The sequence below is a fragment of the Xenopus tropicalis genome, chromosome 1 (assembly GCF_000004195.4).
Source record: "Xenopus tropicalis strain Nigerian chromosome 1, UCB_Xtro_10.0, whole genome shotgun sequence".
In the NCBI taxonomy this organism is placed as follows: domain Eukaryota; kingdom Metazoa; phylum Chordata; class Amphibia; order Anura; family Pipidae; genus Xenopus; species Xenopus tropicalis.
In genome coordinates, this window is record NC_030677.2 from 142,150,638 (window position 1) to 142,175,295 (window position 24,658).

Sequence of the window (24,658 nt, forward strand, 5' to 3'; positions counted from 1 at the left end):
GATATTTAGCAGTGGCACATCCAATGAAATACCGCAAATTCTGCTTGGGATGGATAAGGGGATTAATCAGCCTTTCTTTGTGGATCATCGCCATCGTACTCTCCATTACTGAAACAATTTTAATAACAGGCAAAACAAATGTTTGTTTCCCTGACTACAAAGTAACACCAGAAACAGCCATTTTGGATCTGTTATTTTCCTTCATCTTTGGTCTATTGCCTTTAATGATCCTAGCAACCTTCTGCACACTTATCTGTTGTGCCCTGAATAACTCTCCATCTGTCCCCACTGGTCAACAGACAAGGTTTAGAACTCTACTTATGCTGGTTGTGCTTGGTTTTGCATTATTCTTTGGTCCAATCAATGGGATTCAAGGATACCAAAGTGTTCTTCTTTTACTAGGCGAATCCCCAAGTTTGTTGAAGGCACATTTGCTCCTTCCGTACCAGATACTATTTACTCTCAACAGTTTTTGTTTAATTTTGCCCCCACTTTTCTATGTCTACAGCTGTAGTGAAGTCAAAGAAAGACTGAAAGGCCTCTTTATTACATGCAAGAGGACAACACCCAACAGCAGCACATGTAAATAAAATTGTATGCAAAAACTAATCTGAAAACTGTGTAAATAAAATAATTAGAATGAGGTTTCTTTAAAAATAAAATACTTTGTGGTCAAAGGCTGAGAATATTGATATAAAAATGTGTCCACACGATGACAGAAAATGTTCATTGGAAGCTGGTAGAAAACACTGGTCATTCAACTTATTTCTACAAAATGAATGGGTGTATGGTAACATAAACAGAGTAGAACAGAGTAGAATGTATGGCAACATTTATTAACTTTTTATTGAGAAAACAATTACACATTTACATACAGTAGTTAAGTTGGGTTGAGAAAAGACCATCAAGTGATGATGGAGAACAACAACACTGCAAAAGGACCAGTTAAGCTGAAGGCTCTTGATTTAGTTGGTGCTACTGGATGGATGCACCTTCAACTACTTTACTGAGCAGTGTGGAAAAGGAATTGGGGAGGCAGGTATGTTTAAAAGTTTTTTTTTTTTGTTTCAGTGGCCTGCTGGAGTGTGCCTCTGTAAAGTATGTTAAAGAAAAGATTATTTTTGAACATTTTTGACAGCACATAAGAGAACTTGTTTGGACCACAAGATTCAGCAGAATCAGTTTTGTACATAACACTGGTAAATCTCACCTCAGGCTGATGCATTTACGTGCTGTTAGTGATGAGTAAACCTCATCTGCAAAACATTTGTGAAACAAGGGTGGCACGCAAATTTTTCTTATGCGACTGTGCCTTTTTTGACTCGACCATGCCCTTTTTTAACACGACCATGCCTATTTTGACGCAACTGTGTCTTTTTTTGACGCAAATGAGAATTTTTGCTTGTTTTACTACCTGCAGTACCTTTAAGATTAACTGCAGGCAATTAGGCATTTAACCCCACCCTACCACAGCTGTAGCCTTTGTTAGGCTTTGACATAAGGAGCAGTTTATTATACAAGAAGCTTCTCAGTGCAATGAATTCTATTTCAGTAGTCTTTGCGTTTATAAGTGTAAGAAATAAATGCAGCCATCACTTTTTGCATAGTCTTGCAACTTTAACTGCTTGTAACATATTTAGAAGCAACAGCATTTCCATTTATACATAGAAATCCCACACTGGATATCATTTCTTGGACTGCTAATTTTTCAAAAGTTTGCCCAGCTCCAAACCCTGTGATATCACACATGCTTAGCCCCACCCCCAAATTTTTGGTGGTTTGTGTGAGGTGGGGGTGTTGACTATACAAAAGTATTCTCAGTTTGTGTAAACGTTCTAACAAAGTCTTTATTCACCATCCAATGGGGCAAAAAATATATTGCGCTGCATATCGTTGTCCTGCAGGAGACATTTACATAAATGTTAAACTATAGCAAGGCTCATCTAAGGAGTGATCTTTCGATTCCCTGGCCAGAGATTGGAATGTAGAAAAGTTGAAATGATTGTTTCCCATGTCATCTTCATCCTGTTAAAAGAACAGGAAAATAAATACTGGTGACACTGTGACAATATTAATTTTCTTATACTTCTTGCTGTCTACAAGCACTAATTCATTTAGTAAGGCATTATATACATACCATTATTAAATACATTACTGGATAACACAACTTATTAAAAACAGCTTCAAAGGGATGCCGTTCCATGGGAACTTATATGACTAGAACTATGTAATATTACAACTGGTCCTAGTAAAGTACATAAACAAAAGGTCCATTACCCATATTGAGTATATCCTTTCTTTATATACTAGTGATACATTACTCTGCTTTCCACCCTAAGTTGCCCTACTTGTATTTACTGATAAAATGCAGATTCTTAAGTAACAAATGTACATAATTGAATATATATTATCTTGGCTGTCTCATTAGTTGCTTTGAATGTCAGATTGTACATTTTCCCTTCTTCTTTTTTCTACCCTAAGCAAAACTCAATAAATAAACACTAACAACAAAAAAATTAGAATACCTACTAACGTGAGTTATGGCACGAAAATCTAGCTAAAAGTCCCCCAAAGCCACCTCCAGCCCAGGGGTACTCTGCTACATATCCTAGGAGCACTATACCAATAAACTTATACAAACATACATTTTTATACTGACCAAAACTAACCCCTGTGGTACTACAACGTCACATTACTAACACCCATTTTCATAACAGACTGCTTGGCTCAGCACTGTAACTTATATGCCAATAACATGGTAACAACTCCTACTGAGTCCTGCTTGACAATCTCTAAACAGAGAGGGAGGGCAATATATACAGGCCTCCATTTGAGAAGCCAGTTAAAGATTTTCCTCGTGGGGCCTTAGGGAAGTGAATTGCAGCCTAATGAATGGAAATATAAAGTAATATGTGTTGTTCATTTTGGAATTGGCATACCAAGGATCAAACCCAAATAAAAGAAGACAAATGGAAAAACAAAGAGACTGCACACCCTACAATGACATGAGAGCAGATGCGTGACAAGCAACCGTAATAAAAACACAGAGAAAAGATAAAAAAGTGGAAGGGTAGGTGTATGACTGCTTTGGCCAAAGGCAGATGGTATTCCTTCCCAGGAGGTAAATGGCTGCACATAAGCATGAGAAGTTACATACATTATCATGCAAGTGAAACCTCATAAACCAAACTTTCCGTTGTAGGGGGAAGTTGATTTCTTACCACGGTGGAATAATACTTAAAGCTGTGAGTTTCTCACACCCAGCTCCTGGACAGTCTTAAGTTGGCCATACATATCTTTTAGTTATTATAGGACCCGCTTATCCTGAAATGATTGTTTAAAAGTAGAATGTGTCCATCAAGGAAAATGACCATTTCAAGAGATATTGTCTAGTTGAAGCTTGGAAAACTACTTGCTTGGTCCTGCAAACAATTGGACAATGAGCAAAATTCATTGCTACAACGAAAATTTTCAAACCTGCCTGATTTTTGATTTTCTGAACGATGTTGGATGAAAAATCACTAATGATAATTTGATATTGTGAAATTGTTCATTATGGAGAGAAAATTCTCAACATGTATGGCCACCTATACATTTCCACAAGGATGGGGCCCTGGTAGCTTGCAGGCCTCAGATGGCGTAATGGCCCACAAAGCCCAAGACCTAGATGCCAAGCTGGAAGTGTACCAGGACTACATATGGACACAGAACTAAATTATATTCATTTTCACAACTTAATTACTGGTGAGGGCCACTGACCAAGCCAAAACCATGGAGAGCAGGGTCAGGGGCCCTGGGGCTCCTCCTTGGCAGATATTCTTAAAACTTACATGTGAGGTGAACAAATGTCAGAAATGTGACTAGGGAGTTGCATAGTCGATCCCTGAGGACAGCCTACATAGAGTTAACAGCTACATTGTCTATTAATGGACATGCTACTATTTTAGCTGCTAAGGAATTCTGAAAGATTGTTGCAACTCAGAAATTATGAAAGATAATGTATTTATAAACAACTTGCTAATAAACATCAGTAAATCATCTGTAATGGTTACAAAGTTATTTGTAAGTCTGTCTGTCAGCTGGTTTCTGATACATTGTTTTAGGAGTTAGCAATGCAGAGAATATAAACAGCCAATCAGAGGCTTTCATTAGCAATTACATTGAAACACATTTGATTTTGGTTGAAGAGATTCTTTAACCTATGGATGAAGACCTTGTGATTCCTTCCAACAATGGACACTAATAAATTAAGTAAGGGGCTCATTCTAAACTAAAGCTTGGGCTGCAAAGCTGCAAAGCTAAGCTAAGCGCAACTGTAAAAAGTTATGAAACCCTGTCTGGTGCATTCTAAAAAGGGAGACGCAAGATACGCCATCTAGTGACTATTTATTGTAATATACACACTTTTTAGTAAACAATTGAAATTTTCAAGATTAAAAATACAAGAACCTAAAGCAGAAGCTACACTGTTCATAAAGCATTTAAGGTATAAAGAAGGTCACTGCTTCATACTGCATGTAAATCAACAATGCTCCATGTGCCCAGTAATACACTTGTACTCATATGTGGACTTTTGTACTTTATCATCATCATCATCGTCATCACTGTCTACATATAATTGTTGTGAGAGTGGGCCCCAGGCAATTACTGTACAAATGGACATTATAATTATGGCCAGTTATGAAAAAGTGCTCTGCTCAAATCTCATACCAACTGACCCTCATACTACCAGCATTACAGATAATTGGACTTGTAGGTTCCCACAGTTTAGGAACCAACAATATTTTAATTTTAGGGGGCTTATTTACAATTACATGTACACTAATGTTAAAAGTAATTAAAAGTTTAATGCTGTAATACTTTGTACTGAGGTTTATGACATACCTTGACAGACGCAATAGATAATCGCTTCATATTTAGTGAATCTGTAAAAAGAAACAGTAATAATTATGGCATATTGTGCATTTGCAGCAGGTGCATGGCTGCAATGAATGCAATTTTAAGGGAAAAAAAAAACACACTGTGGAAAAAACATGGCAATTAGTGTGCCCTTGAATGTTAAATGATTAAAAGTTAGATCAATCTGGAAATTGTGTGGGCAGCAAAAGACTGAATATTTTCCCCTTGTGGTACTGGTCTTACCTTATCTTGACCTGAACCAAACCTGAAACCTTATGGGAGAAAGTGCAGTTTTTTAATGGTTTGCTGCCTGAGAGTTCTGTAGCTCTGTGGTTCTGTAGAAATTGCCACTGGTGCTGACAAGTGACAGGAGCTCATCAGCGGAAAACACGTTATCTAGGGTACATACTAGCATCAGTCATTTAGCGACATTCCCATTAACCTTGAATGGCAATTTTTTACCCATCGTGTAGACCAAAAAACCTTAAGGTGACAAACAGTTTAAAATTGCCCTTTCTGCCAATCCCATTAAAGCCATGTGACTTTAAAAGCTCTTGATAACAGAATGTGACAATTATGGATTCAGTGCATCCAGAGATGCAAACGTGGGAGAAACGTGGGCATTCTTTTGCATTAAACCAGTGCACAATAACTGGTAATTTGCTGCTTTGGGTTCATTAACTGTATACATGGACAATAATACATATTTGAAGGTGTCTTCTATATATAAATGTACTTTATAAAGTAAAAGAAAGTCTGCATCATATTCAAATGATAACTGACATCACTAGCTAAAGGCAACACTGGTTAGAATAGACAAAAGTCCAATTCTCAGTATAGTGTTAAAACACACATGGCTTTACCCAAATTGTGGCATGTGTAAAAATGGGATCCTAGAATGAAAATGCAAATAGGGGAGGCGGTGGCTGGCAAGTGACTCCTAGAATAAACATTTTTTGTGTGTCATTCAGAATGTGAAAGTTGGGGGACACCAAGAGCAGCATATAACTTGGGAAGCCTGTTCGTGGCAGGCATTAAGCACAGGGCTGCCTTGTTTCTAACAGTGGTGTAAACTTACTGGGAACCATATTTTCAGCCTAGAGCAAGGTACAGCTTGAATAGTATATGGTAAAGGTGCAAGTATTAGTGCTCCAGTGCTTGCGTCTGTGCCATTCAGAAATGAGTGTGATAATGTACATTTACCTGATGCTTCAGCATTCTTAGAAACTTTTTCAGTGCCTTCGAATGAGGAAACTGGGCTGGAAAAAAAAGCCACAAAGTTCTTTAATGTAACATACAACACTATACATGCCCATTGGTAGCACCAGTGCTTGGAAAAAGGGCACATGTAAGTATGCCACACTGTCTGCACATTTCCTGAAACATTGCTGGGCATAACTAGGGCATGCCAGCAAAATTCACTGGGTAGAGCAGCTCGCACATCTTAATCTTAGGTTCTATGGTTGATGTGCCGAGTACCCTGCACTGGGGAAACTCCATGGAAATACCCCTTATTGCTGGTTGTGTGCCATTAATAAGTCTATTACTCTATTTTGTTGTTCTGCTCTTTATTCACTAGAGGCTTACAGTAATGTTTAAAATGCCCATTTAGGCATAGTAGCATGGATCATTTCCTTTGATTTTTCTAACTGCAACTGACCAATGGACACTAGGGGGCACATTTACTAATCCACGAACGTCGAAAAGCGTCCGAATGCGTTTTTTCATAATGATCGGTACTTTGCGACTTTTTCGCAAATTGTCGCGACTTTTTCGAGCTCTCAATACAACGCGAAAGTCGTAATGGCAATGAAAAAGTTGCGACAATTCTCCAAAGGCATAATGGCAATGAAAAAGTCAATTCATGAAATTTGTTATGGCTATGACAAATTCGCGACAATTTGCGCAAGTCGTACCGGTTACGAAAAAGTCGCGACAATTTACGGGAAAGTCGTAACGGTGACGAAAAAATCGCAAAAAATACGAAAAAGTCGCAAAATGTTCGTTTTCCAATCCGAATTTTTCTCATTCGGATTCGTGGATTAGTAAATCAGCCCCTAGGGGTCAGGTAAAATGCGAGTTTAGAACTTAATACATAAAAACTCACATGCATTTTATTCTTTCCTATGGGATTTTAGAAGCATATTCATCAAATGGTGAGTTCTGACTTTCACCTATTGATAAATAAACATCTAAAAATCCCATAGAATTGAATAGAACATGGGTGAGTTTTTATGTATTAAGCTCTTAAGTTATATTCTGTATAAGTAGGATTAAAAATGAGATGGGCCCTGGAACTGTCAGCTCTGCTCCCCCAAGCCGGCAGTCTCCTTCCCCTGATGCGCTGAAGGTAAGTTTAAATTGTGCACGCTCTGGGCATAGGGTCGTACGGGTCGTGGGGGCCCCTGCAGGGGGTTAAAGATGGTGGGGGTTCCTAAGGGGAGGCAGGGGCCTCTGAGGCAGCAGCCCCGGTGGGCCCTGGACCCCCCAGTCTGACCTCGGATACAGTAGATATTATAGAGATCTTACCATTTTAAAGGATTCCTTTGTCTGTCCTTCCAGTACCAGCTGAAGAAATACAATGCAAAAGAATCACATTAACAATGAATGATGAATGAGATACTGCGTGACCATCTGAGTGGCTTCATAATTTATATAAAGTATGACTACAAAAGCTTAAAGGGATTGTTCACCTTCAAATCAACTTTTAGTAAGATGCAGACAGTGATAATCTGAGACAATTTGAAATTGGTCCTCAGCTTTGCACAAAATCTAAGCACTGACTTTCCAGGCACATGTAGTTATTGCCATAGTGTGAGTGTTGTTATTAATTGCTTGATATATTTCACATCGGTGAGTGTTGATTGATTGAGTGTCACAGAAATACAAGCAGTATGAAAAGTCTTTATCAACATTACAGTTGGGGCTGCAATTACAGAGGAATGAAGACTCAGTTCCCAAACAAATGTGAATTTCACATGTGAACCTGTGACTTATGTCAAACTACAACTTCCAGCACCACTGGCAGCCTTTAGCTGGTATTAGCTCTTTTCAAGCCCTTCTCTCTCTGTTGCTAAAGATGACATCTCACCAGCAAATGGGATTTACCAGACAGAAGGGGAAGAAGTGTATTAATAGTATGAGGCACAAGCAGAACTTAATCAGGGCACATTACAGCCAATACATTTATTCTTAACGTACCTGAAACGCCAAGTGTTGCGTTTAAGTTCTGAAACTGAAGAAAATAGAAATGTTTGGAACTGCAATAAAAATTTAGCAACACCCATTTTCTATTAACAATTAAAAGTCTGCAAAAATGTAGATCCCACACTTTTACTCCTTTTCTCCACTTCACTCATCGACATGCATATAATTTCTTTCTCCCCTGTTAAACCTTCAGCCATGCAAAGCAGAATGCTTAATAAAGCGCCATCTGTGAATTGAAAGGTTGCTATGCGCTCTATGCTCTTTATTTCATAAAGGTAATTTTTACATTGATTTTTGGAGCTCCTATTGTATTAAATATCTGGCCACACACAGCCATAACATGCTACACTCAAAGATACAACCTGATCAGTCAAACATAAGGATTAATGATCAGTACCATAATTAAAATGTATCAGTATCTTTACGGTCTATTTTTTCACATGTAGAGCTGAACTTTGCATTGAGGGGGATTCCCACTAATCCTCTACAACCCTGGATACCCCAGCAGCCTGCTGTCTGTACCAAACATTTCTACTCTCTGTTTTATTTATTGGCTTAAATGTCTATCTCTGCAGTTCCTGAATACAACCCTACAGTTTATGGATAATAGAAAATACCTTGGCTTGTGTTAATTATCAATTCTTTTCCCTCTGACATGTATGTGCTCAATGTTTGTGACACATCTATTATAGAGATGCAATGCATATACTACTTCTTTGTACACTGGTTGTAGTGTGACTTGTTTCTGTTTCATTGAGTATATTGCAACATTAACAAATAGTTAGACAGTGAGAATTTTTTAGGTTTCCACTTGCTGTGTATAAAAAATATTTTCACCTTTTTATTCTACAAGCTGGCAATGTAAAGGAATTTGGTATAACTCTATGAAGTGGTACCTTCCCATCATTGTTATGGCCACTATATTAGCTTTGATAGATCAACAGTGGTCACTTGTGAATATATATGAATGCATGAATAACCTTATACCTACTGTATATGCAACCATTTACCTGCAAATTCTAAAAATGAATTATATACTTACGTCTTTTATATTTCATATAGAAGAAGATGATCACAATCAAGCATAAAAGAAATGATAGTCCTCCGGTTATACCAGCAATCAAAGGGGGAGAGAACACTGATACTGCAAGAGATATGAGGTCATTGCTACTATTGGAAAAATGCCTGTGTAGCTGCATCACTGCTATAAATGCTATAAAGTAATACTATGGCATTTCAGTAATACTATGGCATTTTTAAATTAATGATCCTGTGTCAGTTAATTTATGGTTCTGTTTTTATTGTGAAACCAAACCATTGAGGTGCAGAGACCTGATAAGCTGGGGAGACTCTTCCTCACTTACAGTATCTTTGCACTGAACGAGTTAGCTGAGATACTGCATGCCCCTCTGTGCAGCCCCATCATTTTTATAAATCACCATTTTTTTTTAAATGTCATAGGTGACCTTCAATTTCAGCCAGTGGGGCCAGAAAAAATAATTTGCAGTGGGGGGGGGGTCACTGTATTACTGCAAGGCTAAAATAGCTGACCAGTTATGGGAACTCATGGTATAGTCCTTGGCTGCTCTTGACTATCTTATATGTTTTTTTCTTAGGCCCTTGCACTGAAAATTGTTAACATTTGTTATGCAGATACATACATATCTTTATTTAGTAGTTCTAGAGCAGAGGAGATTTGTTTTATTGATTATGGTAAGGACACTGCATTTAAAGGCACCACCTGTTTGTATGATAGTTTAAAATAATACAAATTCCCAAATCCATGGCAGTTCCAATTCCAGTCAACACATCTGGCTCTCTTCAATAGTCAAATGTAATCCAAATCCATGTGCACATTACACTGATGTTAAATTAAATGTGCACATTACACTGATGTTAAATTAAATGTGCACATTACACTGATGTTTGATGAACAGCATTCTAAACTAAGTCCTTTTGGTGTGAGTGTAAATACACTTGGGCTCTATAGAATGTGGTTATTCTGACACAAGTGTTAAGTCTGTGACACAAGGGTGTGTAAATTATTTAAGAATGCTACACTATATTATTATTTTTGTTTTTTCTCCTCTTTCTTGTTTTTCCTACATGGCTCCATTTGGAGTTTTCCATTAGCACAATATTTGGATTTGGATTGCTTGTATGATAAGTTTTAGTATAATGCAAATGTATAATTATCAGTGACTATGCCATAATTTAATTTGTATGTCTCTAGATTTTTTCAGCTCTTTTTTATGACCATTGTGAATTACATCGAATTGTGAGTGATCTTCTGAGCACTTTGGCAATTTACATTTTTTTTAAATTTAATATCCATACCCATATAGGCCCGGATTTGTGGCGAGGCCACAGAGGGCTGGGCCTAGGGTGGCACAAATTTATGGATGGCATGCTGCCCAAGCCGCACTGAAATTTTGCTCACATACGAAGCAACAGGGACCTCTCGTGAATGCACATACGCGCAGGGGGGGTGGGGCACAAATGGGGCAGCCTTGGGCCGCCTTGATAACAAATCCTGCACAGTATCCATAATATTAGTAGTTGTGCTCTGTTACTATGATGAATTGTGTTGTTATTATTATCAGTATCATAATATCAATATCATAATAAGTGCCACATATTTTACAGCGTTGTACAAAAATGAACATACAGATTACATTAAAAAAAGCAACTGATAACCAAAAAAAAAGCTTTCTATTTAAAACCAACGTGCCCCTCTGGCTAGCTCTATTGCTTCAAGAGCGATAGAACTGAATGGAGAAGCACTTCCTGCATAAAGCTGCTAATATCATGAAAAATATAATAAAACACTATAATGAAAAGTATTATAAAACTATAATATACACATTAATGTGAATTGCAAAACATGTACAATTTTATAACTATAAGAAAAGAATTCCTAAGCATCCACTACAGATTAAATGTTCATGTAAATGTTTCATGTTTATATTATTGTTGTTACCTTTAAGGAACTGCAGTGCCATATCTCTGATTAAGAAACCTACTTGTAAATTGTTAAAGCTAGAAAAATGGTGAAACTGTATCATAAGGCTCCTGTCTATCTCTCTTTACCAGGGACATGAGCTGAGAGTTACTATCTGCCTGCAAAATACTTTCAGTGATTTGTTGCCCTTTAAAAACAGACCATTAAGTGCAATGTGATGTTGATATCAGTCACACCAATGGTTTATGACAATATCGTTGGCAAATAATAAATGCCTCTAAAGCCCCCTCTAAAGCTCTCTCTGTAGCATTGTGCTAAGGTATAGTGATGCTGTGCCACATGCCACAGCCAGTGGCCCCTGTTCTAAAATTACTTTCTTTCCAGGTGTCATCAGCATAGTCCTCGTTCTACTGTTCTTCTAAAGGGCATGCTGACCTGTTGTGAGGGGTACAATTAATAAGGCCCACTAAGAGATCTAAACCCTGAACTGCTGCACTGCATATAAGACAAGGAAAATGAGACAAAGTTGAAAAAGACATTGGCCCAAGGCCACTTACCCATAAGAGTGATCCTAAGGATCTCACTTCTCTCAGACTCTACAATCCTTCCATTTACTTCGCCTTCATATGAACAGGAAAATGCAACATTATCAGTATCCTCCACCTCCCACTGCAGGAAGCCTGACACACTTGTAACCTTTTTATAAAATTGGATTGGGTTATACTGTTCCCCCATCCTCCTGAAGCTGAAATTTCTTGCAAGGCCTGGGTATTCTGCAGAACTGCAGTTTAATGTCACCTGGAAGCCAGTCTCAGTTTTCTCTACTGGTTTTGCCAAGGTGAGACGTGGAGCAGGAGGAGGACCTGACAGAGAAATACAGTAAAGTAAAGAATTGCCAATATAAAATAAAGTAAAATCTTTGTTTTGCCTTAGATTAGACTGAGTTTTATGTTTTGACAAGTCTTTTCTTGTCACAGTGCTCAAATTCAGTGCTGGAGATGCTCATCCAGACTTGGTGTGGCTGGTTCAGCATAATTGGAGGCAGCTTTGGGGCATTTTGGTTAAAAAAAGAACATTTCTGCAGTTTATTACAACTAAAACATTTCTATCTGTTATATAAACATGCTATTAATACTTTACGACTGACATATTTCTATATCAACTACATCCCTAAAACTCACACTAAGGGGCAGATTCATCAAAGTACAAATTCAGAATTCAAATCCCGAAATGGGTAAAATTCAGATTAGATACGATAATTTCTGATGATCGGCAATGCCACAAAAATGCTTCCGAAAAATTTCGAAAGTCACAAAATTTTCATATCCGAACAATCATAAACAGTGGGAAAACCTTTCTGACTTTGATCCTTCTGTGCATATTTTTGAAAGCCTCCCATAGGACTTAATGGCAGCTCCAACCTGACCCAAGGAAAGTCACGATATCAAAGCTTTAATGAATCCGAAACTTTCATACTCGTTGCGACAAATATGATTTTGACACGTAAAATTTGTTGCAAAGTACGAAATTAACAAAAAAAAACTGCAGAAAATATGCACAGTATGAAAACTGCTCCTAAGTGAAGGTGGAATAATCACATATAGTAATGAGTGACTCTGTCCCATTTCAAATTGCCGAAAAATTTTAAGACATTGCTTAAAAATTCCGGAAACGCATTGGAGTCGACAGGCAACTTTATTTTATGTGCAACAATTTTTACGTGTGACAAATTTTCATGTGGCCAGCATTTTTTAAGCACAACTTTTTTTACTCCAGATACATTGAAGTCAATTGGCCTTTTTCTTACTCCAAATGCATTAAAGCCAATGCGTGTTTTTTTTTGTGGCAACTTTTTCTCTCAGCGAATTTCTCTCTGCAAATTTTCCCGTGGCAAATTTTTGCCCTAGTTTTGTGGAAAAATTTGCTGATGGAAATTTTGCTGAACCCGGTACCGGGCCACCCCCACCTGCAGCACCAACCTGTCCCGCTAGGCTGATCCATTGGGCTCTCCCTCCATCATTGCAGGCATCTGGCACTGTGCTCAATTTGCCAAAATGAATGTAATTGCGCATGTGGAACCCTGCATCAAAATGTGCTGCTTTGGAATGAATGTCAGGAAGGACTAAGCACTAAGGGCTGATGACCACAACTATACGAATGTGCGAGTGCATTTTTTTAGTACCCGATAGATGTTTTACGTGCAACTCACAGCGGGAAATGTGTGGTTACCACAACTAAGCTTGTTGATGTAAATGAGCTGTATTGAGTTCTTAGACAAATCTGCTCATATTTTATGTCCTGCTGTATTATTAGCATCACTTCAACATTCATGTGTTCTACATATGGAAGGGACACATATAAATACCTACTTGACACAAAAACATCCACAGGGTTACTGCTTTTTGTCTCCATCCGACGCTCTCCTGAAAGAGTCTTTATACATGTGCAGGTATAAGACCCATTGGAGCTGGCTTGTAGTATTAGTTTATGCTGGAGAATTTTGTTTTTACTGTTAGAGTTGTGTAGTATTTGCCCATTTTTATATAGTTTAAATTCATCAGTGTTTCCACACTCATAACAAGTAATAGTGAGGGTCTCTTCTGTTATATATATGTTGTGCTCTGGAAATAGCTTTAGAGAGGGTGGACGTGGGTGATCTGTAACAGAGCATAAAGAACACCATTTACAAGGCTAACACCATTTACAAGGCTAACATGTACTTATTCTATATGTATATAAGTATTTTTGTACATGTGCCCCCATATAGCATTGTTTGGGGACTTACATTAGAGTAATCTGAAGAATTTACAATTACAAATTACTGTTTTTTTATGGCTACAGTTTACTTACTAACTATCCACCCTGGAGTTACTGTGACGTATGTTTGTGGCTAGAGCAAAAATTGTGACAGACAGTAGAAAACATGGTGGTCACATACATGAAAGAAATTAAAACAACAGCTGGAAGCAGAAGGCATTGAATTGATAGGGTATTTACCAATAACTCTGACAAGGGAACTAGTCTGAGAAGGTATCTCTCTCCTAGAATGCACTGTTGTGTATTTGCATGCATATTTTCCATCAATCTCCAAATCAGGTATTAAAACTGTTGCTTTCCCCTCACGGGCTTCCTCTGTGTGGATTACTTTTCCATCTTTGAAATATAGTATGTTTTTAACTGTAGCATTTCCAGGAGCTGAGCATGTCATATTTACAGACTCTCCTTTAAGGTATACAGAGTATGCAGGGATCAGGTCTACTGAAGGTGGATTTGGAACATCTGTTAATAAAGACAGACATTGGTTGATGAGCTTACATGTGCAAATACTTTATTTTATACATCTGAGGGCTTATTTCTGAAGTGCATGGCAGGATGCAAATTGCCTCATTTTTTGCACTTCTGTATTATTCTCTGCAGTTTGCATTCTGTTGCAGGTCTTTTTTTGCTACAAACTGTACCCAAAGACCTTTGCTTCTCCCATGAATACAGGGCTTCTTACATTCAGTGTTGCTGTATTCACAAGGGACTGACTGGGTGCAGCATAAAGATGTCACTTCTCCTACCCCTTAACTCGTATGCATGCAGCCAAGCAAGTTAGGGATTACCTGCAGCTGCAAGGTGCAGCACAATATTGGTCCCTCTAGTATATCCTACAGATACAATACACAATCACAACATTTATTTTGGACAGTAATGATAAAACACATTTTATTTAATACAGGTATGACCTGTTATCCAGAATGCTCGGGACCATGGTTTTTCTTGGATAAGGGGTCTTCCGGTAATTTAGTTCTCCATGTAAGGATTACTTAGATCTTAGTTGGAATCAAGTATAAGGTACTGTTTTATTATTACATAGAAAAAATAAATCATTTTTAAAAATGTGCTTTGATAAAATGGAATCTATGGAAGATGGCCTTCCTGTCATTTAGAGCTTTCTGGATATCGGGTTTCTTGATAACCTATCCCATACCTGTATTAGCTTTTGGAGTGTATAATCTCTAGCCACCAATACCACTGACGCAGAGCTCATACATGTGAGTAGAAACCTGCTGGATTGGTGTTCCATAGAGTAGAAGTAGGGGAAGAATGTCCAAGTCCTGTGTGGTCAAATAGGAATTTATGCCCCTCCCCTAATGGTTATAAGAGTGGTCTAATTCAATATTTTTTTCCACTATGGTGTCAAAGTGAATTGCTTGGGCATCAGCACTAGTCTAATTTGGGGTGTTATAAACTGCCCTGAGAAAGAATTTCCCATTCAGCATGAAAAAATCTCCGGTGACATTTCAAAGTAATATTTGCGTACAGTGCTAAAAGATTTGCTACAATATTGCCATCAATTGCAATGGTTTTTTTTATGGCAATGGTTTATGAAAACACTTAAAATGACATGTTATCAATACAGCCACTAGAAATGTTCATTTAAAAGCAAATAAATTAGAAGCATGCTGGGTGGTTGCACAAAACCAGTAGGAAGAGTAGGCTGCAATATTCATAACCATGCAGGATGTTGACATTTTATATGTAGGAGCAACTTACTATACCATTCCTTGAAATGTCATCACAATGATTTAAACTTGCCAGTGTCACCATGAACTGTAATATCCAAATGATTAAGGAATTTTACTTAACTCCAACCAATGGCAGCTGCAAGCAAGCTAAGGAAGCACAACATTATAGAGCATATTCATTAAAGGTGAACTAGCAGTCATTACTGAGAGCTTAATGGAAGTAAGTGGCATAGTGCTCAAACACAAGGTAATACCACATCCTGAAACTAAAGTAAACCTCAAAGAGTTGAAAAATTTGTATCCTAATCCTAATCAAACTTGAGTTCCAGGATACATTAAACGGATTAAAACAGCTAAAAACTTACCCATGACTGTAACCTGAATACGTCGACTGGGCTCTGAAAGTATCTCTCTCCCAGAAACTATGATCATGTATTTGCATAGAAAATGTCCAGTAGCCTCCAAACCAGATAGAAATAGTCGGTATGTAGCCTCTCCATCATGTGCTTCCTCAACTTGAATTTGATTTTCATCTTTGTAAAATTGTACTTTTGTCATTATTGAATGATTATAAATTGAGCAGGTCATATTTATAAATTCTCCTTTTAAGTATACAGGATGTGAGGGCCTCAGGATGATGGAAGGTGGTCTTGGTTTGTCTGTAACATATAAATGCGTGTGCAATTACATCTTAAAGCCATCTGCAATATAACCTGCCTCCTTTATATTCTAGCTATTGGAAATACATATATTTATATTAACCATATTGAGTTTTGTGGTATTTTAGTTCTTATAACTTGTCTTTAATATGCAAAGAGAGCTCTATAGCATTATATGGTCTACTCCACATTTACAAATGTGCAGCAGATTATTATAAATGGTATTCTCATAAGTGTAGGGTAACTGTGCATTGGAGCATTTGGTATTAATGGCCCTTGGCCTACCTTGTTATCAACTGAGGGTAAAGTGGCTCTGGGGGAACCAATATATAAAAGGCTTGTTTTAGATTTAAAGAAGGCTTTTTGGACATTGAAGAAACTTCAAAATCCGCCATTACCAGCCTTTCAGTTGCCAAAGTGCTTGGACACTAAACTGAAAAACACAACTCTTTATAAACCTTAAATAGTATAATTATACTTACCTGTTATTATTATAGTTACAGAACTACTAACTGAAGAATTAATGCTTCTGCTAAATTTGGTGGTCGTATAACTACAGGAATAATTTCCTGCCACCTCAGCATTATTAGTGGATATGACAAACATCACAGTTCTCTCATCTGTCAGCCTTGCTTGGACTACCCTTCCATGCTGATAATACTGGATTTGATTTGCTACACATCCATCAGGAACAGAACATGTCAAAGTGACTGTTTCTCCCCTAATGTAGATAGAGTGGAATGGGTTCAGTGAGATGGAGGGTGGAGGTAGAATGTCTGTAAGAAAGAGTCAGGCGGAGATAGGAAATAGTAAATAGTTACTTGTAGTTGCAAGATTATGTAATAAGTGACATACAATCTATTCCCCCAACAAATATTTGTGAATTAAAAAAAATCAAGGAATATATTTCATTTAACCTCCTTCACGTTATAGAATTGTGTCTATAACTATTAATGACAACATTAATAGTCTAAATCAGTATTAATTTAACAGGCTGTGGAGATAAGATAAAGTAATACTATAATATATATATACTTTGTAGAGAACAAAAACTTTCATTGGCAGTCATGAGCATGCCAATATTATCTTCTGACTTGGCCACTCTTGACTAAATGGGCAGGGTATTAGGAAGGCAGGGGTTTGCACCCCGGCAGTGCTTGCCAATCAGGGACACAGTTTTAAAGGCAAAGGGCTACAGGCCATGGTGTGTAGCTTTAAAGGTGGATATAAATACAATCTGTTCTGGAGTTAATCTGCAAGACCTGTGTATGGATCTCCAGTTTATTCTTCAGTAGTGCATAGTAAAAGATTAATAAAATTGTTTCACTAAAACATTATCTCTATATTAATAGACAAATTAGCATGCATTTCATTGCTCCAAAGTTAAAGTTACTGGATCACTGGACAAATCAGGGACCATTTAGGAAACATTAGGACATGTCTAATAAAAGCAATCTGCTGGGCTGCAGTAAATGCAACCTAACTGCAGGCATATGAAATGCAGTAAGTGAAGTTCTACTAGAAGTGTATGGGAGTATTTACATCTGGTAACTTTCTCCTGAATCATTCACATTTTCACCAGATTCAGAAAAAGAAATCAAGGATTTAAATTTAAAGTAAATGGCATGAACTTCATCAAATAATTTGATAAAAGTTAACTTACTTGTTATTACAATTGTCACATAATCACTGGCCATTGAATTTATATTTCTGTTGTGGGTTTCAATCCAGTATCCACAGGAATAGTTTCCAGCAGAGCTCCTGACTTCTGTATAGATAACATGTGTGGTAGAGTGGATTTCTTTGCCCTCGTGGAAATACTGGATTCCTTTTGCTTTATATGAATCAGGAGGGTAACATGACAGAGTGACATGCTCACCCACAATATAGACAGAGTGTGAAGGGCTCAGTGAGATAGAGGGTGCAGGAGGGTGGGCTGCAAAACAAATAGATGAAAAAGACAAATGTGATGTCCCTTGTGCAATGAATAGGCCTTGTGCTGAACCTACTATTTCCCTGTTGCTTGTAACCATTAAAAATCTATAGTTTTTGTTATTTCTTGAGCTAAACATGGCAAACAGGAAAACGGAAGCTTCTCCATGTTTGGTCCTTGTGAGGTAGATAATTAGATACGAGTATACAACCACCTTCTCTGAACCTTTTACTGGGACTGTTTTGATAGCAAAGGGCCATTATGCAGGGAGATTATTTGTGTACTGGTAGTTTAGTAGTCTAATTATCTACCTTTGAAAGACAAGCAAAATCAAACATGTTTTATGTATGGAGTAAATTAGTGCTGTAGTAGTATTATAGTAGTATATTGTATTTGGAAATACCTTTTAGGGAACGTAGCCATCTATTTTCATTGTATGTTAAGTTGAATCACCTGCTTATTATCAGTCTACCCCCTACTGCCTGGGATTTATTATTTTCTAGTCTATATTTATCTAAACAGGTTTATGGTGGATATTAACACTTACATTTTCAGTAGCATATTTGCACTGGCATATAAGGCATCATTTATATATATATATATATATATATATATATAAATATACTGTAGAAATGACCAGCAACACTGAGTTCTTTTGTAAAAAAAACGTGTATTTTTAAAACAGCATAAACAGCCGACGTTACTTTCCGGTCCACATCAGGACCTTTCTCAAGGCTTGAGGCTTGAGTCGGCTTTTTATGCTGTTTTAAAAATAAATATTTTTTTCACAAGAGAACTCTGTGTTACTGTGCACCCCAGGTGTGATATGTAGCGGTGTGCCATCCTTTGTGTATATATAAATATCCTCAATGAAACAACATAGTAGTGGGGATTAATTTGCCCTATCTGTGGCTGTGGGTCCTTAAGAAAACAGGGCTAGGTTCTCTGGTAGCCAGGGCTGTCTATTTGCCACCCCAAAGACTTGGGAGTGAGGTGCCCAGTGCTGCTGAAAGAAGCTTTGGGAAACTGTGAGTGCAAGTGACACTGTTATTTCTGTTGTTTTTCCTAGCAGTAATGTTTATGACTTATGAAAGCTGCAAGTTGCTTAGCCTACTGTAAGTCATTTCTGTTTGCCTGCTTGTGAATAAACAAAGGCACAGTCCAACATGGTTTTTACCTGGTGTCGCTGTCTCTTATCTATAGAAAAAGTGCTGCTGCTTCTACTATTAGGGTGAAGACACACAGAGCTACTAGTAGCAGCTACTTGTCATAGCTACAGAAATAGACAATGCAGATCATTTACTGATAATTGTCTCTACGTGTGTTTTAGCAGAGGCAAATCTCAGTATTGTCTATGACAAGGTATTTTCTGAAATTTAGTAGCTGTGAAAATGTAGCTGCTACAAGTAGCTCCGTGTGTCTTCATTCTTAAAGTGATTCCCTTACAGGATAGATAGATAGATAGATAGATAGATAGATAGATAGATAGATAGATAGATGATATATGGAGAGATAAAGATATATAGCAGGACTCATTAAATGAACACTACATTGCATCAAACTTAATTTACTTATAAAAAAATTGTACCTGTAATGTGATTGTTAACCTTACTTGTTATTCTGATTTCCAAAGTATTACTGAGCAAAGATTTCATGTTTCTGCCAGATATTTTGGTCCAATAAGTACAGGAATAGTTTCCTGCAGCCCCTTGGGCACTAGTAGATATGACATGCTTTACATCGTTCTCATTTGTCTCCTCTGTGTGGATTTTTATTCCATGCTTATAATACTCAATCTGATATGCTAAATATTTATTAGGAATGAAACATGTTAAAGTGACAGATTCCCCCTTGATGAAGATATAGTGGGATGAGTTCTGTGAGATAAAGGGTGCAGGTGGGATGTCTGTAAGAAAGAGGTAGGTTGAGACATAAGAATCATCTGAATAATAACTTGTAGTAATATTATCATGGTAAGAACAAGATGACATCTTTTCCAACTATTTATTAATTATTTAATCATTAATAGCTGCATTTAGGCTAATTGCCAGTGCAACCACAAGGCTGAGAAAATGTGTGAATCTGGACCTAAATAGAGCAAGCGGCATGAGAAATTGTCCCTACTTTAGTTCCAGAATTTACAGTATAATGTAGAACTATAAAAATAAAGAAACAAAACGGGTAACAGGTTGCCATGATTGAACTTGATTCACATAGCTTAATGTTCAAAAATATATTTTATTACAGTTGCATTGATACTTTTTTTTAAATGTTAAATGTTCTAAAGCCTCTATAAGTTTTATGTAGTTCTAGTCCTGGTCTACATTTTAATGCTCTCCCAATGTTACATCAAAAAGTAGGCTCTCATATCCCCAGGAAACTGAAAACTCTGAGAAAAAAATCACAATACTGCAAACCACAAACCATGAACATACAGTAGCCTGCGGATAGCTACTGTTTCATTTTATGTTCCTAAACAAATTAAAGGTTGAGTTTTGTCTTGTTACTGGTTGAAAATGTTTAAACACAATCCAAACAACCCATCCCTAAACAGGTCAGCCAATTACTGGGACTTCATTTTGTGATTCTGGCATGAGCATCTCCATTTAGTTTTCTGCAAAAATGTTGCCTTTTTTGGTCTTTGGTCACAAAACTGAAATGAGACCAGTCATCTGAAGACAACCTTCCTAAATTGTGCTTAGTATGACCACACTTAAAGGGTTATACTAACTGCAGGGTTGTAATAACGTTTATATTATTACATATAATTATTTTCTTTCATTTATTTTCTTTCATATAGAACTAAAAAAACTTTAGACTGAGCACCATACCACACACCAATTTACTTTTGTCAAAGGGATTTAGTATTGATCCTGGCATCACAACTTGTTTTAAACAAAAAAACAACCATTTATAAAAACATTTAAAAAAACAGTTAGAACATTAGTTAATGTAAGATTCAAAATCCTTTGAAAATTCACACCTAATAAATTCAACTTGCTGAATAAACAGGTCACAGGTCTTTCTCTCTTTTGTGCGTTTTTTGTGCCTTCAACCTGCTGGCTATAACAGAAACCTGGCTTTCTACACTCACTGACTCACCTGCTGCCCTGTAACGGGGCAAATAATATTTGATCATATTAATATTTTAAAATATTTTAATATTTAACATAGAACAATTAAATTTTTTGTGTCTATTCATCTAGCGCCTAAGAATAAATTATTTATTTAAATAAACTATTTATTAGAAACACATGTTCTGGGTTATATGAGAGAGGGTTTTCATTCTATTTGACCCTTGTTTATTTTCCTGGGTAAGAAGTACAAAGATTATTTTTTATCTGCTTGATAAACATGGGCATTTTTGCCATATTCATGGTTGCCCCATGGCTACACATTGGCTTATTTGTTTAAACTATTGTAGTGATTTTGAAGCAAACACACATTTTCTACTTTAATATGCGAAGATAAAACATATGCATATAGTAATTGCAGGAACGTTTTTTAGTTTACTGCAATATCTTTTTGAAGTAAAAGCATTTTGTATTTGTGCCAAGCAGGGTCGGACTGGGTGGTGCAGGGCCCATCGGGGGGTCCCGCCCCAGGGGCCCTGCAGGTGCCCCAGCCGCGTCCCCTAACCCCCCCCCCAGGGGCCCCCCTAACCCCCCCCGCAGGGCCCCCGCCTGACGTCCTCCCCAAGCGCGTATAAATTGAATGCGTCGGGGAGGAACTGTCAGTAGGGGGAGCGCCGGCAAAGGTCGGACTGGGCCGCTGGGGCCCACTAGGGCAGGGGCCCACCGGGATTTTTCCCGGTGTCCCGGCGGCCCAGTCCGACCCTGGTGCCAAGGTATATCTGTCTACTTGCTTTAAATGTTTAATGTCTATTCCAAAAGCCAGTGAAACTTACCTACAACTGTAATATTTATAGCAGAGCTTAGCCTAGATTGTATTTCTCTCTCATTTAACATTTTTCGATATGCACACCGGTAACTCCCAGTAGTCTCCTGCCCAGATGTTATGATATATCCGTCTGTCAGTTTACGTGTTGGGTGGATTTCTTTTCCCTCCTTATATAAGTGGAGCCCTGACACTTCCTGGTTACTAGGAACCAAACATGCTACATTTATCTCTTCACCCACAACATACACAGGGTATGAGGGTCTCAACGATATGACTGGAGCTTCAGGGAATTCTGTAAAACAAAAATAGATAGGGACATATTTATGAAACAGTTGAACCCCATCCACTTCCACTATCTCCTGCTTAGTACAATGTTCATCACAACATCTCTTACTTTGCTTACTACTGATCTTGTCCATTCCCTTACCTTGTGTCTGATATGTATTACTAATATATATTCACCATATAAGAAGTGCCTATATAGCCAAATTCTAAATAAAATTCATTAGGAAACAGTATTATCTGCTGTCATTTATATATAATAAAAAAAATAATTATATTATATTAATTTTCATAGAATCGGAAAAGAAAAAGTATGCAGTTATGAGGGTGACCTCGAATAGCATACTTATTTTTCCATTTATTATCAACACTGTCCTGGGTAAATGTACTGAGCTATATAGGTTTCTCATCATTAAAGTTTTTTACATATTTACTTTGTATTTTTTCCAATGCTGATGACAAACCATCTAGTGGATATCTTAGAGAATAAGATTTTGTAATGCTCTTCCTTATTGGCTATTGCCAGTAGGTATTCTCCAACATTTGCATCTAGTTTCCATTTACAATTCTTCTATAGCAACTGTGAATAGCCAGTGCTATAATTGTGCTGACCTCTAAAAAAAGACCCTTACCAACAAACGCTCCCATACTCCCCTTTTACCTGCTGTACCTCTACAGCAGCTCCTCTCAACACCACTTTGCCCTACAACAAATGCACCTCTGAGCTATGTCCACAAACGTGTATTTTGTGGCTCACAATTACAGCAGCATTTTGGATAATTCAAGCGGATCTTTCTCCATGGTGTGCTACATATGGGAAATAAGAATGGAAGCAAGCCTATACTTTCAACCTGTAATATTTTGATTTTTTTACTCTAGTATGTGCAGATAAAATATATGCATATAGTAATTGCAGGGATTTTTTCTACTTGCTTTAAATGTTTAATGTCTATACCAAAAGCCAGTGAAACTTACCTACAACTGTAATATTTATAGCAGAGCTTAGCTTAGATGGTATTTCTCTATCATTTAACATTTTTCGATATGCACACTGGTAACTCCCAGTAGTCTTCTGCCCAGATGTTATTATATATCTGTCTCTCAGTTTACGTGTTGGGTGAATTTCTTTTTTTGGGTGAATTTCTTTTTTCTCCTTATAAAAGTGGAGCCTTGACACTTCCTGGTTACTAGGGGCCAAACATACTACATTGATTTCTTCACCCACAACATACACAGGGTATGAGGGACTCAACAATATGACTGGAGCTTCAGGGAATTCTGTAAAACAAACAGTGAAAATAAAGTTCATCCCAGTTCACCAGAGGAAGAGCTCCAGGGTTTTAGGGGCATGCTTATCAGAGGCTAAGCTCTGTTGTTACAGTTTCATAAACATGCCTGTAATATCCAATACAAGTGGAGAGAAAGCTGTGAAAGGTCCCCCTGTTGAACTGGCCAAAATAGTCCCTTTGGTGCTACTCATGCATATTTTGTTCTCTAATTATTTTCTTGTTCAACAAGAAAATATATTTTTTAGTCTATTTTCACATGAATATAACAAATAGTTGGAGAGCTTCTTCTCCCTGAGATAAAACTAGGGAAAGGCACAGAGGGGTATTTTAATTGCTATGGCCCTCAGGTAATGTCAGTGAATACTGGAAGAGGTCAAGAACATGTATGTATGTGTTAATCTACAGTGGCAGTATAACAACAGCACACCGTAGGTTGCATACATTAAACAAGCAATATCTGTCTTTCAATGATTTTGTCTAATTCATGTATATACAGGTATCGGACCCCTTATCTGGAAACCCGTTATCCAGAAAGCTATGAATTACGGAAATTACATCTCTCATAGACTCCATTTTAATCAAATAATTCAGAATTTTAAAACTGATTTCCTTTTTCTCTGTAGTAATAAAACAGTACCTTGTAATTGATCCCAACTAAGATATAATGAATCCTTAGTGGATGCAAAACAATCCTATTGGGGTTAATTATTGTTTTATTGATTTTTTTAGCAGACAAGGTATGGAGATCCAAATTACAGAAAACCCCTTATCCAGAATACCCTTGGTCCTGAGCATTCTGGATAACAGGTCCTATACTTGTGTATAATTTGCAGCAAATAATTTACCTACCTTGGTTACAGTGGATACTTTTATCTTTGCACCACTAAGCTTTATTAATTTATGTAGTTATACTCTATGCTCTTCATGGGTGCTGGACACCTGCCCCTCAAAGTCATTAGATTTGGTTTGGTTAAACACAAGGGTTCCAGCACTATGTGTGATTATATAACTGCTTT

The 24,658-nt window shown here is 37.4% G+C and overlaps 2 protein-coding genes across 2 annotated transcripts; both read right to left on the reverse strand.

The window, feature by feature from the left end:
- Positions 1-832: 832 nt before the first annotated feature.
- LOC116406502 lies at positions 833-16,224 on the reverse strand. The gene is made up of 10 exons (XM_031891398.1): positions 15,945-16,224; positions 14,066-14,347; positions 13,438-13,725; positions 11,626-11,931; positions 9,149-9,250; positions 8,101-8,134; positions 7,429-7,467; positions 6,103-6,158; positions 4,885-4,925; positions 833-2,025 (listed from the first exon to the last, which is right to left on the reverse strand). The coding sequence occupies exons 1-10, from the start codon at positions 16,165-16,167 to the stop codon at positions 1,912-1,914; spliced, it is 1,485 nt and encodes a 494-aa protein (XP_031747258.1). The 5' UTR covers positions 16,168-16,224; the 3' UTR covers positions 833-1,911.
- LOC105946319 lies at positions 16,209-20,138 on the reverse strand. Its single transcript, XM_031905959.1, has 4 exons — positions 19,784-20,138; positions 17,902-18,174; positions 16,740-17,014; positions 16,209-16,238 (listed from the first exon to the last, which is right to left on the reverse strand). Exons 1-4 carry the CDS (start codon positions 19,824-19,826, stop codon positions 16,209-16,211), a joined length of 621 nt encoding a protein of 206 aa, XP_031761819.1. The 5' UTR covers positions 19,827-20,138.
- Positions 20,139-24,658: the final 4,520 nt, after the last annotated feature.